General features: G+C 41.6%; 1 protein-coding gene across 5 annotated transcripts in view; it reads left to right on the forward strand.

Moving 5' to 3' along the window:
* Positions 1 to 14,406, forward strand: part of IREB2 (iron responsive element binding protein 2) — a 57,031-nt gene continuing 42,625 nt past the window's right edge. For 2 of the 5 annotated variants that reach the window (XR_011498206.1, XM_070497514.1), the window contains exons 1-2: positions 1 to 158; positions 1,629 to 1,718. Coding sequence is in view for 2 of the 5 variants with exons in the window: in XM_070497514.1 (XP_070353615.1) it covers positions 140 to 158; positions 1,629 to 1,718 (109 nt within the window). In the remaining 3 variants the exon portion in view is untranslated. Of the gene's footprint in view, positions 159 to 1,622; positions 1,719 to 14,406 lie in introns of those variants that run through there. The other 3 variants (XR_011498207.1, XM_070497516.1, XM_014856430.3) reach the window with 3 other exon arrangements.

A 14,406-nucleotide genomic window follows, 5' to 3' on the forward strand; every position in this document is an offset into this window, starting at 1 on the left:
TCTCGCGGTGTTTGCGCGAGACTGCTCCCTTCCTTCCTCCCTAGCCAGTCCGCCCGCCTTCTTCCCCCTCTTCCCCGCCCGGCCTCCCCCGCCTTCCCCTGCGGGCCCCCTCCCCGCAGGGATAATATGGTCTCCGGCGATGGACGCCCCAAGTGCAGGTTAGTTTCAGTCGGCCGACTGGGATCTGGCAGCTGGAGACGCGCGCTTGCCCAGGCGCCGTGTTCCTTGCTTCTCTCGCCTGGAGTCGCTCGGCCGGCGCCTGGGCCCTCTGGGCTCAGGTCGTGCTCCCCTCAGGGCCTGCCCGCCGGGCCGCACTCTGTGCGGCCGGGCTGCGAGAGCCGGGCCTCGCCGTCCTCGCCCCTCAGCAGGACCCCACCAGGCCAGTCCGCTCCGTCACTGGCTTTGACCCGTGCCCACCTCAGCCTGGTGGCGGCTGCTGGCTAAGAGCGGCTTTCCGACACCCCTCAGTAGCACTGGGGTCGGGGAGAGGCCCACCATCTTCCCCTCCCCGCCCCTCATTTTTGAAAGATGAGAGTAGGGGCCAGTCTCTCCTTGCGTGAGTCTCACGCAGCTAATTTTTTATTCCGCCGTCCGGCCTCGAGCCCCTCCCTCTCTCTCTGCGTCTAGAAGCAGAGTTGGGGGCGGTCAAGGCCAAACGTTAGTCGTTCTGTTCCCGGACCGTTTGTTGCAGCGCTGGCTTCCCCCCCAACCCCCGGCCACTTCTCTCTCTTAACCCTCTACAAAAAAGAGAAAAACACTATATATTCTGAAAGTGGCCTGTGCTCTCATCTCATCTCAGACCCGGGTCCTAACACTCTTGAGGGTCCTCCAACCCACCGCAATGAATCTGCACAAAAGAGAAGGTTCTTTTCCCTCAAGGCTGCCTCCCTCCCACTTCCCCGAAGAATTGTTAGTAGCTGGCGCACATTCAAATGAGACTCCTAGGTCTTTGACTTTTTTCAGTTGGTGCAAAACCTGGAAGACATGTTTCTTTTAGGGAGAATCTGCTCATTTACCCAGATGTTTTGTTGTTCACTTTTACCTTCAGTCTTAAGACTTACTGAGGTCTTACCTAAGTTTTTTGTTTTGGCATGGTTTAGATTTTGTCCACGTTGTTTAATGCTCTGTGAAATCTTTTTTTGATTTTTTTTTTAAAAAAATCAACCCCCTAACATAATTGTGGCATTCTTAAATTTTTCTATCTGTACTTATGCAGTTTTCAGGACATGCGTTCCCAAAACATGCCTATATGTCATTTAAATTATTATTATTATCCCTTTCCAGGTATTTTTTATCACATTTCAGGAGTTATGTTACCAGGTTTTACTTGCCAAGAGTCATGTAGAACTGTACTGCCCAACTCAGTAGACACTAGCCACATGTGACTATTTAAATTTAAATTAATTAAAACTAAATAAAATTTAAAATTCCCTTCCTCAGTCACTAGAGCCAAATTTCAAGTGCTCAGTAGCCACATGTGGCTAATGGCTGCCTTATTGGCCAGTGCAAATATAGAACGTGTCCACCACTGCAGAAAATTTCATTGGACAAAGCTGATTTCCAGGTATTTTCACTTTGAATAAGGTACTTTGTAGCTGTGTTTAATGAAAGTATAATTTTTTTTTCAGGAAACACCTTTGAGTACCTTATTGAAACTTTAGATGACAGTTCACATAAGAAGTTCTTCAATGTACCTAAACTTGGAGGCACCAAGTATGGTAATGTTACTTAAGTTTTCTTGGGTTTGTTTAGTTTCTGATAATAAAATGCATTTGTCAAGCTGAGCTGAAGAAATTTTAAATTTATTCCTACCATGTTTTAACAGGTACACCTGCACATATCGCTAACATTTTAAAAACTCCTCTGGGGGCAACTTTTGTTTGAGGAAGGTGTAAGCCCAGACCTTAACTTCTCTTTAAAAATCTAAGTTAATTAAACAATGATTTTTTTGTCTCCAAAGAAACTACTAGTGCAATTTAAAAGAAAAAGACCTCACTGATGATATTTTGTAGCTACTAAATGCATACTTTAATTTTTCAAGTGAACAGTGCCCACAATTCTTTATCTGCCATCCTTCGAATAGGAATCATGAACAGGGCCCACTGATTTGAGTTGTTTCCCAGTACTGGGTGTGGTTTGGCCTAGCCTGTGCACTAACACTTTTGGCAGACCTTTGTAGGCACCTGATCAGGGTCAGATCTTTTGCTGAGGTCTCAGAAGAGTGAACTTGGCTGTACCCCAGGGTATTGGATGGAAGTCTTGACTTTATTGACAGTTGAGCAACTTTCTCAACCACACCAATGAAGGGAAGACCTGCTTGGAAGAAGGATCATTTGTATCCAAGTTTTCAGTGAGAACTACTTGAAAAGACAAATTAAATGCCAAATATATTGCAGTCAGTTTTGGGGGGAGCTTTTCTTTTATCATGTTTTCTTTCCTTTGTGCATTATTTAATTAAGAAGATTGCTTTTTTGTTTTTTCTGGAGATTTTGATGGATTTAAATGTTCTAGACTGCTACTAGAGGTATTTTCTTGTATGTTGCGAGAAGATATAGATATTTTGGAGTATCTTAGAATATCTCTGTCTTAGAATTGAGTTGCCATTTAAAAACAGGCAGTTCATGGAGACGAGAGCAGTTTCCTTGGCCTAGCATGTTTAGTTGCAGTGATTTGTATTAAGAGAGGTTTGCCATTTTCTTAGTTCCATATGTCTTTGATTCACATTTATTTTATCCCCTGATAGTTTGTATTAATTTTGAAAAGAGAACAGCTAAATTGGTTATATACAAGAAAGATCTTTTATTTCCCTTTACTTCTCCCAAATATCTAGTGATTCTGGCCGGGAAGTTTCTTAACCCACATTTTATAGCTTAATATAGAGTAAGAGCGTCTGTGAGGATATTTTTTTAACTGTGTATAAGTTTTTTCTGTGGATAATTTGTGGAAAAGTGCCTACTTGAAGATGGCCTATATTTCCCAGATGCAAGATATCAGTAGGAAACTATCAAAAACAACTGTAAAATGCATTGAAAGAGGATGATTAATAATGTAAAAAGCTAGATTTTCTTTGTGAAATAAGCTGTCCTGGGCATCTGAACATAATTGAGTTCCACAGTACTACCAGGGTTTTTATAACCACGGTAAATACAATAATAGAACACCTGTAAATATAAATGCCTTCAAACCAGAAATTTGTTTTTTTGTTCTTATGGCATTAAAACCCTGCTTTTTTCATAGAGTGATGATTATGAGAGGTTTATTAGTAATTACTTAAGTAATTTCTTAGTAGTTACCTAAGGGAGAATTAAATTTGAAAGAAAGAAGCAACTTAGGTAGAAGGTTGTTTTGCTTCTTTATCATCAGAACAAAAAATCCTTGTTGCATTTTTGGAGGCGCTAGATTGTACAGCCTCCCGAACATGTGCTTAGGAGACATTGCTTTGGTAATCACCCGAGTTTGGGACCACTGTCTTCTCTACTCCCATCCCGTATTCTGATGCCTGGCAGGTTGAGAATCACAACTGTAGTAACTGTTAATGAAGGGAAACTGTTCCCTCTCTGTTATATGTTGGGGAGGAAAGATAGCTGAGAACCACTCTTCTGAGCTCCGTGCTAACTATATCAGGAATGCCTGCAGTTGCAGGGAACTGAAAACTTATTGTACGGTCACTTTAACAAATAGGGGTGTATTTTTCTCACATGACAAGAAGTCTGGATGTGGGCATACTGGGGTTGTATAGCACCAATGTCAGCAAGGATCCAGGTTTCTCCTTTCTTTCTATTTTGTTTTCGTTCTTTTGGTTGCAAATTCCTGCTGCACCTCCAGGCATTATGTCTGTGTTCTAGGCAGCTAGAAGGGCAAAACAGGAAGAAAAGCCTTCCCCAGGGGCTTTTGCCTGTGTCACCTTGGCCAAAATGTCACTGGCCACTCAGCTTTAAGGAGGCTAAAAGATGGAATATTTAGCTTTCCAGCTTGCAAAGGCAAGGGAGAAGTGGTTGGGAATGGGTGACGAGTGAACCAGCCTAGTCTATGTGCTTCACTAACAATATCTTCCCTTTTTGGTGAGGAAGATCAGCCCTGAGCTAAGATCTGTGCCAGTCTCCCTCTATTTTGTATGTAGGACACCACCATAACATGGCTTGATGAGTAGTGTGTGTGTGGGTCCGTGTCTGGCACCCGAACCCATGAACCCCACACTGCAGAAGCAGAGTGCGTGAACTTAACCACTATGCCACCAGGCTGGTCCCAACAATCTTAGAGATTTTGAGTGATTCTCTTAAGTAGATCTCTAAATTTGACAATATACCTATTTCCAAGGAGAGGAGAAATCACTGTTGCCTAGAATAGTCAGAGACTGCTTTCTGAAAGAACTGGGACTTGAATGAATGTTAAACATGGGGGTCATAGAGGACAGTCAGCACTTGGGGAATTAGAATGAATAGCATAATGGAAACACAAATGACCTGGCTATGGTGAAGTATATTTTAGAGAGTAGCTGTTATTGGGCAGTAGGGCCTTCTGCTGGCATGAAGCCCCAGGCTTTATCTCAGGTCATCTCCTTCACCCTTTCTTTTTTCCTTCCTAACTGCTTGCTTTTTTTAACCACAGTACTGTTGATTCTACAGAAGAGCCAGGACTTGGTTTCCAAATCTGAAAGAAAATCTGTATTTAATTTTTTAGGAGAATTCTTATTGTTATAAGAAATTAGATTGGGATCAAGAATCACAAAAACACAAGAACATTATAGACAGCACACAAACAGTCGCATTTTTATGTGTAGAGACAAATATATGTAAAAGTCCTACTTTTTTTTTGAAGATCAGCCCTGAGCTAACTGCTGCCGTTCCTCCTCTTTTTGCTGAGGAAGACTGGCCCTGAGCTCACATCCGTGCCCATCTTCCTCTACTCTGTATGTGGGACACCTACCACAGCGTGGCATGCCAAGCGGTGCCATGTCCACACCTGGGATCTGAACTGGTGAACCCTGGGCTGCTGAAGCAGAACGTGGGCACTTAACTGCTGTGCCACTGGGCTGGCCCAAGTAGAAGTCCTCCTTTTAATAAAAATACAGTATATATTGTTTTGTAACCTTTTTTTTTTGACTCAATATATCATGAACATCTCTTCATGTCATTGAATACAAATATCCCTTGCTATCTGAATCTGTTTGGCTTCTGAGTCAGTGATCATGAGGTCAGGAAGAAAGGGATGCGTATGCTTTACTATAGCTTCCACTGGCTGCACACTATTGCCTGTATGAATGCATCATGGTTTAGTTAGCCGATCTTTGAAAATCGTGGTTGTTAAAACTTCTCCCTACTTAGAAATAAAGCTGCTATGTATATATAATATTTAAATTTTGATGCAAGCTTATTATTATATAGAATTGTTGGATTGAAAGTGGGCCATTCCCTCCACCCTCATCAAATCCTTTTCTTTTTATACTTTTACTATATACTCTCTGTTCCAGTCTTTACTCTTGAATATGAGGAACAAAAATTCACTTAACTCAGCACTCAAGCACGGAAGACGTTGCAGTTTCCAGACCTCCAAAAACAAAGGAAGAAAGCACAGTCAGGGCTCATGGGACCCAGAATTTCTAAGCCAGAGGCTTTTCTGTTTGTCACTTGAAGCCTGCCTGGTCTCTCTATTCATTCCTTTTTGAATGTCTACTCTCCAGTCTTTTATTTATAGCCCACTTTTCTTACTTATTTTGTATAATGTCCAATACAGCCACTGCCGGCCATTCTTTCTATGTTATGGTTGGCTTACCAGCCAGTTTAGTCTGTTTGCACCTCTAGATGACTTTTTCCCCTATTAACCTGGTTTGGCTGGGCTTGTCAGGTGTCTGTTGCTGGTCCAGTTATCTTGCTGGCATGTAGACACAAGTCTTTGTTTCCTCACTTTGTCTCTTCTATGGACTCTGGAAAGGGCTTTGAGTTTGATAAGCAATGAAATAGTTTTCTTGTAATGTTTACATGCAGTACGTAACTTTCTAGGGAGTACTGTTACCTACCATGATTCTACTATTCCATGTACAACCGTGCATGCATCAGCCGTCCACATTTTGTCCAAGGGGCTGTTGGTTTTAACTCTGCTCTTGTTAACAATTTCTGTTCTAGATTAGGCTCTTTTGGTAGCAAAGAACAGACACCCACTAGCTCAAGTGGAGGAAGATTTATTGTAATGGTGCAGAGCTCCCAGGCCAATGAAATGTGGCCATAGCTCAAGAAAATGGGCAGTGGGCCAAAATTGTGGAAGCTCTTTATTTTTCTCTCTCTGGGCTTCAGATTTCTGCCCCTTTCTATTCTTCTGCTCCCTCTACTTCATTGCAGACAAGCCTCGTCTGCCTATTAACTTTATATTTGCTTCCAAATGGCAACTTCTGTCCCTAGCTTAGCTCTTAACACCTTTCTGGCTCAGTCTCTCTGTGTCCTGATTGCAAATTTCTGAGTGATGAATCTGATTGTCCCAGTGTATTTTTTTCTCACAAGGCTGTTGGTAATTGACCTGCCAAGGTATTGGTTCTTGCTTCAGTGCTACAGCCAGGGAGGTAATGGGACACTGAGGTCTCTCCATTCCATGGGTAGCAGTTTGGACAGAAACCATGAAGTACACCTGTTATGTTAGCAAATAGTGCCAAATTACATGTTTACCAGGAGTGAATGAGAAGAGTGTTTCTGTACCTTCATCAATAATACATATTATTTTTCTTGTTTCCTCTGTTTGTCAGTGAGTTAAAAAAAAGTTAAAGAAGCAGGAATCTATTTTGTCTTTTTCTGCCTTCTTAGACTCTCTGCATGGCAATATTAAAGAAAAAAAAAGTCAGAATTCTTTATCACAAGTTGATCCCATCCAGTCTAGTACTGGTTAGAGACAGAAACAGTACCTTGATTCTCATCAGACATGGGTATGAGTTAATCCTGTCTCCAGGTCTGGAAAGGTTATGGAACCTTCTAGAACAGTTTCTTAATCTTTGCTCCTGGCCTTGAGCAGAGTTTTTAGGTTTACTCTGTAGCTACTCTAGCTGCTGCTTGCCCAGTCCCCTAGCCCTCTTTCTCAGTCTGGACTCCAGAGCTACCCTCCTTGGGACTTAAGGCAGGCCTAGAGTGTTTTAAGTGTTTCCGCCTTTCTTCACTCTGGTGTATTTCTGTGTCTTACTCATTTAGTTTATCTAAAGCCTGCTTACTAGCCGCTTGTTAATACTGATAGCTCCTATGGATGATTTCTTCATCTACTGTTTAAACCTGGAATTTTCACTTTTTACAAATAGCAAAACCTTTTTAGATTGTCTGTTTGTTTTCACTACATTGCTTTGTGGTAGGCGGGGAGATACTTTTGTCTCCACTTTATACACGTGAGGAAAATGAAGCTAAAAAAACCGAAATAATTTGCCTAAGGTCACATATCTTCCAAGTGAGGAGATTTGGTCTTAGGCTCATATTTTCTGATTTCAGCCCAACACGTTCTCCCCCTTTAATACCATTCTCTTTTCCAGCTTAATAAACAGTGATAAAACTGCTAGTATTTTTTGATTATTTACTGTATCTATTCTGTAAGATAAGTTCTATTGTTACCCACTTGGCCAGGGTCTTGTTACCAGGTACCATTACCTACTAAGTGGTGGAGGAGAAACTTGAACAAAAATCTGTGATTCCAAAGCCTATGCTTATAAAAACTACTACATGGAGGGTTGCACGCTCATCCTTGCAAGGACCATAGACGCAACATAAACAAGTGAAATGGCCCTGGTTGGAATTGTGGCAAACAGGAGCGCACATGCCCTATATAAAAGGGGTAGGTGCTACTCAGTTCCAGCAGAAATATGAGGTCAGTATTGTAAAATTTTCTGATATTTATCTTAAGAAGCCAGAAATTTAGATTTTCATATGAAAAATCTCTGGTTTTTCAATGTTGGTGATTAAATTTCAAAATGTTAAAACAGAGCAGATGAAACATGTCTGCAGGCCAGCAGTTTGTGACCTCTGCACTGAGAGAGACACTATATTACCTAATCTTAGTAGCAGCCATTTAGCCTTGAATAGTAGGATCTGCAGTCCTGGAAGCCCGGATATGCCTTTCATTAACTACCTCCCGTGTAAAATATCCGACCTCAGCATCTCTTTTCAGAGCCTGAACCACCTGTTGGATCTTCCACTAAGTAATTGATCAAAAGGATATATCTATTGTCATTGGTATATTTTAGAAGTGTGATAACACAAATTATCATACTTTTCTAGTTAGGTTACTGGCTTGTCCTGGTTCCCACATGTCTTTTTGATTACCTCTCCTTAGAGGAGTAGTGTTTCAGATTCATAGAATTCTAGAAATTCCTGGTTAGAAGAGGCAGAATTATTGCAGTGCTGGTTTCTACTTGATGCATGAATCTCTTAACACCGTTTAATTCGTTCAGCTAACATTTATTATTTTTTAATTTTTATTTATTTTTTAAAGGTTTTTAATTAATTTTTTTTGTTTTGTTTTGAGGAAAATTAGCCCTGAGCCAACATCTGCCACCACTCCTCCTCCTTTTGCTGAGGAGCACTGGCCCTGAACCAACACCTGTGCCCATCTTCCTCCACTTTGTAGGTGGGACACCTGCCACAGCTTGGCCTCACAACCAGCACGCAGGTCTGTACCCGGGATCCAAACTGGCAAACTCCAGGCCAGCAAAGCGGAACGTGTGAACTTAACCACTGTGCCACTGGGCAGGCCCCTATTTTTTTTTTTTTTAAAGATTGGCACCTGAACTAACAACTGTTGCCAATCTTTGTTTTTTTTTCTGCTTTTTCTCCCCAAATCCCCCCAGTACATAGTTGTATATTTTTTAGTTGTGGGTCCTTCTGATTGTGGCATGTGGGACACTGCCTCAGCATGGCCTGACAAGCAGTGCCATGTCCACGCCCAGGATCTGAACCAGTGAAACCCTGGGCCACCAAAGCGGAGCGCACGAACTTAACCACTCGGCCACAGGGCCAGCCCCTGAGCTGACGTTTATTAAGTACTCATATATTTCTGGAAAATGAAAGATGGCTAAAATAGCATCTCTGTGCTAAAGAAAGCACACGGTTTAGTAATGGAGACATAAATGGAAAATATGTAAGTACAGTCTTTAGTATGTTGTAGCAGTGTCAGTCCAGTCAGGAGATAGAACATGGGAAGTTTAAATAATTATTAGCAATGATAAAAGAGTAATTATAAGATATGAGGAAACTCTGTATTGTCCTGTAGGGCTGATGGAGAATACCCAAGGAAAGACAAACTTGGAAGGGGTTCAGACCTCGTGGTAGAAGATGAGGTTCAGCCCACTAGATAGCAGAGAAGTTTGCTGGTTTGGCCATGCTGAAGCTGGTGTGGAGTTGCCAGGCAGGCAGTAGATTACCCTCTGGAGTGCAGGCAGGGGACTAGGCGACCAGCAACTGGTGTTGTGGGCATGCATTGAGAGAAAACAGATTCTGGCACGGGCAAGAGCCCTCTAGAGTGCATAGGCCACATGGAGGCTTGCAGAAGGAGCAGCAACTCAACATGTGACTCTCTGGGCAGCTTGCAGAGGAAGTCCAGGCACAGGCAAGGCAGAAGGCCTTCTGTGCGGGAATGTCTCAGTTAAGGTACTAACACAGGCAGGAGTCCTTCACAGTGTGCAGCTACATGGGGGCTCTGGTTCCTGTGTTGAGAAGGCTGTGGTGATATTAACAAATGTATGTGTATGTATTTTTTGTATATTGTGTAATGTATCCACATTTAGAAGATCTGCATAACTCAGTGAACCTTTATTTCTCAAAGACCTTCAGTGAACATAGTGAGCAGACAGTGGTGGGACTAGATAATGAACAGATAGGCTTTCTTCATTCATTTTTGAGAAAATGTCTGCCAGATACCCATGTTTGAATGACCGTAGTTTGTCAGTTGTTCTTTCAAATGTAAATGGTGTTCTTTGGAAAAAATGGCTAATTTAGCTTACAATTCAAACAATCGTACAAGTGTTTTTCCTAAAACAACCATTGTACTTTGCTTTTGAGCAGAAATGCTGTATATATAATTTTCACTTTTGTCACACAGAATATTAAGACCTGACCTCAGCAGTTGAGATTTAATAAAGTTAACAGTTTTTCTGCTTCATCAAGGACATTCTTAAGTGAAAGTGAACAATGCAGTGAATACAAGTACAATTTGGTGCCACTGCCTTGAGTCCTGCTAAGGCACCAGCAGTTTGACTCATCATTCCTTTTGAACCATTGATGCATATGTCAAAACAGTGAAAAAAGCAAATAATGTCTTAGTTGACTTTGCAGATTCCCTGAAAGAGTTTCAGTTCTTCCCAGGAGTCCAAGGACTACACTTTGAAAACTACTGGTAGGGGCAAGTATGAAGGTGGAAAGAAACTAGAAAATCTAGGGGCCAACCCTGTGGCCGAGTGGTTAAGTTTGCGCTCTCCGCTTTGGCAGCCTAGGGTTTCACAGGTTCAGATCCTGGGCGTGGATATGGCACTGCTCATCAGGCCACGCTGAGGCGGCATCCCACATGCCACAACTAGAAGGACCCACAACTAAAATATGTGACTATGTACTGGGGGGATTTGGGGAGAAAAAGCAAAAAAAAAAGATTGGGAGCAGTTGTTAGCTCAGGTGCCAATCTTAAAAAAAAAATAAACTAGAGAATCTAGATGAGAGATGACATAGTGGTGGCTTGGACTAAATTTAGTGGTGGTGGTGATAGAAGCAGACACATTTAAAAGATGTGTGAGAGAGGTGTCGAGGCTGATGCCCAGATGTTTGGCATAAGCATCTGGATGGATGGCGGCGCTATTTACTGAGCTAGAGAACACGAGAGGAAGTGGTGGTATGGGGCAGGGGCAGAGGGGAAATTGCTGAGTTTAGTTTAGGTACTAGTGAATTTAGGAACACATCAGTATTCACGTAGAGATGTTCATGAGGCTGTTAGTAGGAGTATGGTTCTGGTGCTCAGAAGACAGACTTGTACTACAGAAAAATATTTTGGACTTACTGGTGTATAGATAGTCAGTTGAAGCCATAGGAGCAATTAAAACTTCTGAGGGGAGACAGTATGGAGTGAGAAAAGAAGTGAGCCTAGAAATGAACTCTGCAGAACTCCTACATTTAAAGGTCAGGCAAAGGAGTAGAGGCCAGCCAGGAAACCAAAACAGGGCTGCCAGAAAGTGTTAAGAACTGTAAAGGATCTAAGGTTTTACTCTCCTTGCAAGTTAACAAGTTAGCCTGACGTAATTTCATAGATGCTAGCAGAAGACACGAGACTCTTGGATCAGAGACAATGGACAGTTGATTATCCACAGCAAAGGAGTATCCTTAGTACCAACATTTATGTTGGTTTCCCAAGCTCCAGTTTCTACAGGCTGTTAAAGAGGGCCAGGTAATTCCTGCACACACAGTGGTTGTGTTACAGAGAAAGAACTCTGACGTAGAGAATCCAAATATTTTACAATGGACAGTAAGCATGCTTGCCCTTTGCTCTGGAAGGAGACACTATCTTTATCTTCCAAGGCTATTCACTATACTAACATCATTTTAAAAATAGTCTGGAACAAAGGCAGTTAGTTATTGCCTTTGTTTACAAGTTATGCGGAAATGTGAGATGGGAGTCATTGGAGAATTATCTTCTAACAACTTGTTAGAAAGAAAACTGGAGGATGGTGTTGTGAGAGTTGGTAAAAACAGAATGTTTCAAGAAGGAGGAAATTGAATGTTGTTGAATGTTGAATAATGTTAATTATTGCTGAGAGGACGTGAACCCTAGCTAGAGCTATTTCACTGATGTTTTAAGGATAGAAATCAGATTGGTGTGGGCCGAAGAATGAATGGAAGTGCAGAAAACTGGACATTGGGAATATGGGTGACTTTCAAAAAACTTGGTTGAGACTTTGAAGCTTGTGTGTGTGTGTGTGTATGGTGTGTGGTGTGTGTTTAGTGTTAAACTGGGGCTAGAGGCTTTTAAATGCTAATAGGAAGAGTCCAATTGAGGATTGGATCTCCAGTCCAATAGATTGCAGGAAAAGGAGACAGAGGGTGATTGATGACTCATGGGTCCTAAAATGTGTCAGTGTGAATGGGATGCAGTGCTCCTATAGAGGAGTTTGCATTTAGTAGGAGGAGGTCCACAACTGCCTTCTTAACTGGGGAAAGGATAAATCCAGAAGCACCTAGGCTTGTGGGTATAGTAGGAGGAAGTCATGGTAGGAACTATTTTCATTTACCTCAGGGGTTGGAACTGGGGCTACGTCCTGTGGAAGGTAGATAGAGATTAGATTTTAAGGAGAGTGGATGAAGATGTGAGTTGTGGAGTGTGGGAAAACTAGCAGATCAGAGAAACAAAGTAGGATTTCTGGATGAATAGTGAGGACTGTACTGAGGTTGTAATTATGTATTTATATTGGTATCAGTTTCTCTGTGGATGGTTTAGGGATTTTCTTTTCTTTCCTCCTCCTTTACATATCACCACCGTTAAAACCACAGTGAACTATTTCACACCCACTAAAATGGGTATTGTATAAAAAAGGCAGACAATAACAAATGTTGAGGAGGATATGGAGAAATGGGAACCCTCATACATGGCTGGTGGGAATATAAAATGATGCAGCCACTTTGGAAAACAGTTTGACAGTTCTTAAAACATTAAACATAAATTTACCACATGACCCAGCAATTCCATTCTTAGGAATCTACCCAAGAGAAATAAAAACATAATGAATTATCTTATCACTGTTATTCATAATAGCTGAAAATTAGAAACAACCTAAACATCCTTCAGTGGGTGAGTGGATGAACAGAAGTTGGTATATCCATACAATGGAATACTCTTCAGCAATAAAGAGAAATTAACTATAGATACATCCTACAACATGGGCACACCTCAAAAGCATGCTCAGGGAAAGAAGTCAGACATGAGACTTTACTGTATGATTCCATTTATATGAAATATCCAGGAAAGACAAAGCCATAGAAACAGTAGATTAATGGTTTCCTGGGGTGGGCCAGGAGAGGGACAGGGATTAAAAGTAAATGGGCATGAGGGATCTTATGGAGTAATGAAAATGTTCTAAAACTGCTGCTGATTGTACAACTTAGTAAATTTGTAAAAAATCATTGAATTTTATAGTTGGAAAGGGTGAATTATATGACATGCAAAATATATGTCAATAAAGTTATTTTTAAAAAGGAAAGAACAGTTCTTCAGCAGGAAAGTGATGTGGGGTTCACCAACTTAAAAAAAACAGGTTGTTTTGTTGGACAGGATAAAAGAACAAAGGGGCAAGCAAGTATAGGCTTTGGGGAAATGAGAGATTTAATTACATAGAACATAAACTGTATAAGGGAAGGTACAAGCAGGTGCTAATGGATAAGGGAGAAGGTAGAGTCCTCATGGTGTTGAAGAACAGATGTGGTGAGAGTGGGGATCAGAGAAAGATGGTATAGTTGGAGCATGAGAGTGTATGTGGAAGTTGGGTGGGGAGAATAGGGAAGAAGAAAGGGATTAAGGGCCTTTGTGAACTTTGTACCTGTTCCAAAGTGGGGTTGTGGAGTTAATATTGCTAAAAACTAAACTAGAGCAAATGTGGCCATTTTTCCACATCTCCTGGCTTGCTCTCTACTGTTATGGCTCTGTAATATCTACTTATAGATATACTGTAAGGATGTTAAGTGAAATAATGGAGGTCAAGCACCTCTTTCTACTCCTTAGTAGGTCCTAAATAAATAACTGCAGGTGTTATTGTTAGAAACGTTGAGGAAGACAAATGTATTAGTTTCTTATTACTTCATAACAAATTAAACCAAAGGCTTTGTGGCTTAAAGCGACAGTGAACATTTATTATCTCTCAGTTTTGTAGGTCAAGAATTCAAGAATGGCATAGTTGAATAGTTCTGGCTCAGGGTCTCTGATTGAGGTTATAAGCAGGTGTTAGTTGGGGCTACAGTCACCTGAAGGCCTGACTGCGGCTGGAGTATCTGCTTCTAAGGCAGCCGACTCACATGGCTGGCAGGTTGGTGCTTGCTGTTGGCACAGAAGCCTCAGATTTGTTCCACATGAGCCTCTCCTCAGTGCTGCTTGATTCTCTTCGTAACAGGCTGCTGGCCTCCCGGACTGAGTAACCCAAGAAAGGACATGCCCAAATGCTTTTATACTTAGCCTTAGAAGTCACATGCTGTTCTCTCTGCCAATCTCTGTTGGTCACACAAACAGCTGATCTTCACTCGAGGTTACATGAGCGCATGAATGCCAGGAGGTGAGGATTATTGGTATCATCTTGGAGGCTGGCTACCAAAATTGTTTTTATTTAGGGGAGGGGGTATTTATTTTTTTGCATCTTTCCTTGCAATAGACCTCTAGTAGTTTTAGACAAATTTGCAAGTTAGTACTTCTTAATGACAAAAT

Source organism: Equus asinus, chromosome 2 (assembly GCF_041296235.1).
Source record: "Equus asinus isolate D_3611 breed Donkey chromosome 2, EquAss-T2T_v2, whole genome shotgun sequence".
Lineage (NCBI taxonomy): Eukaryota > Metazoa > Chordata > Mammalia > Perissodactyla > Equidae > Equus > Equus asinus.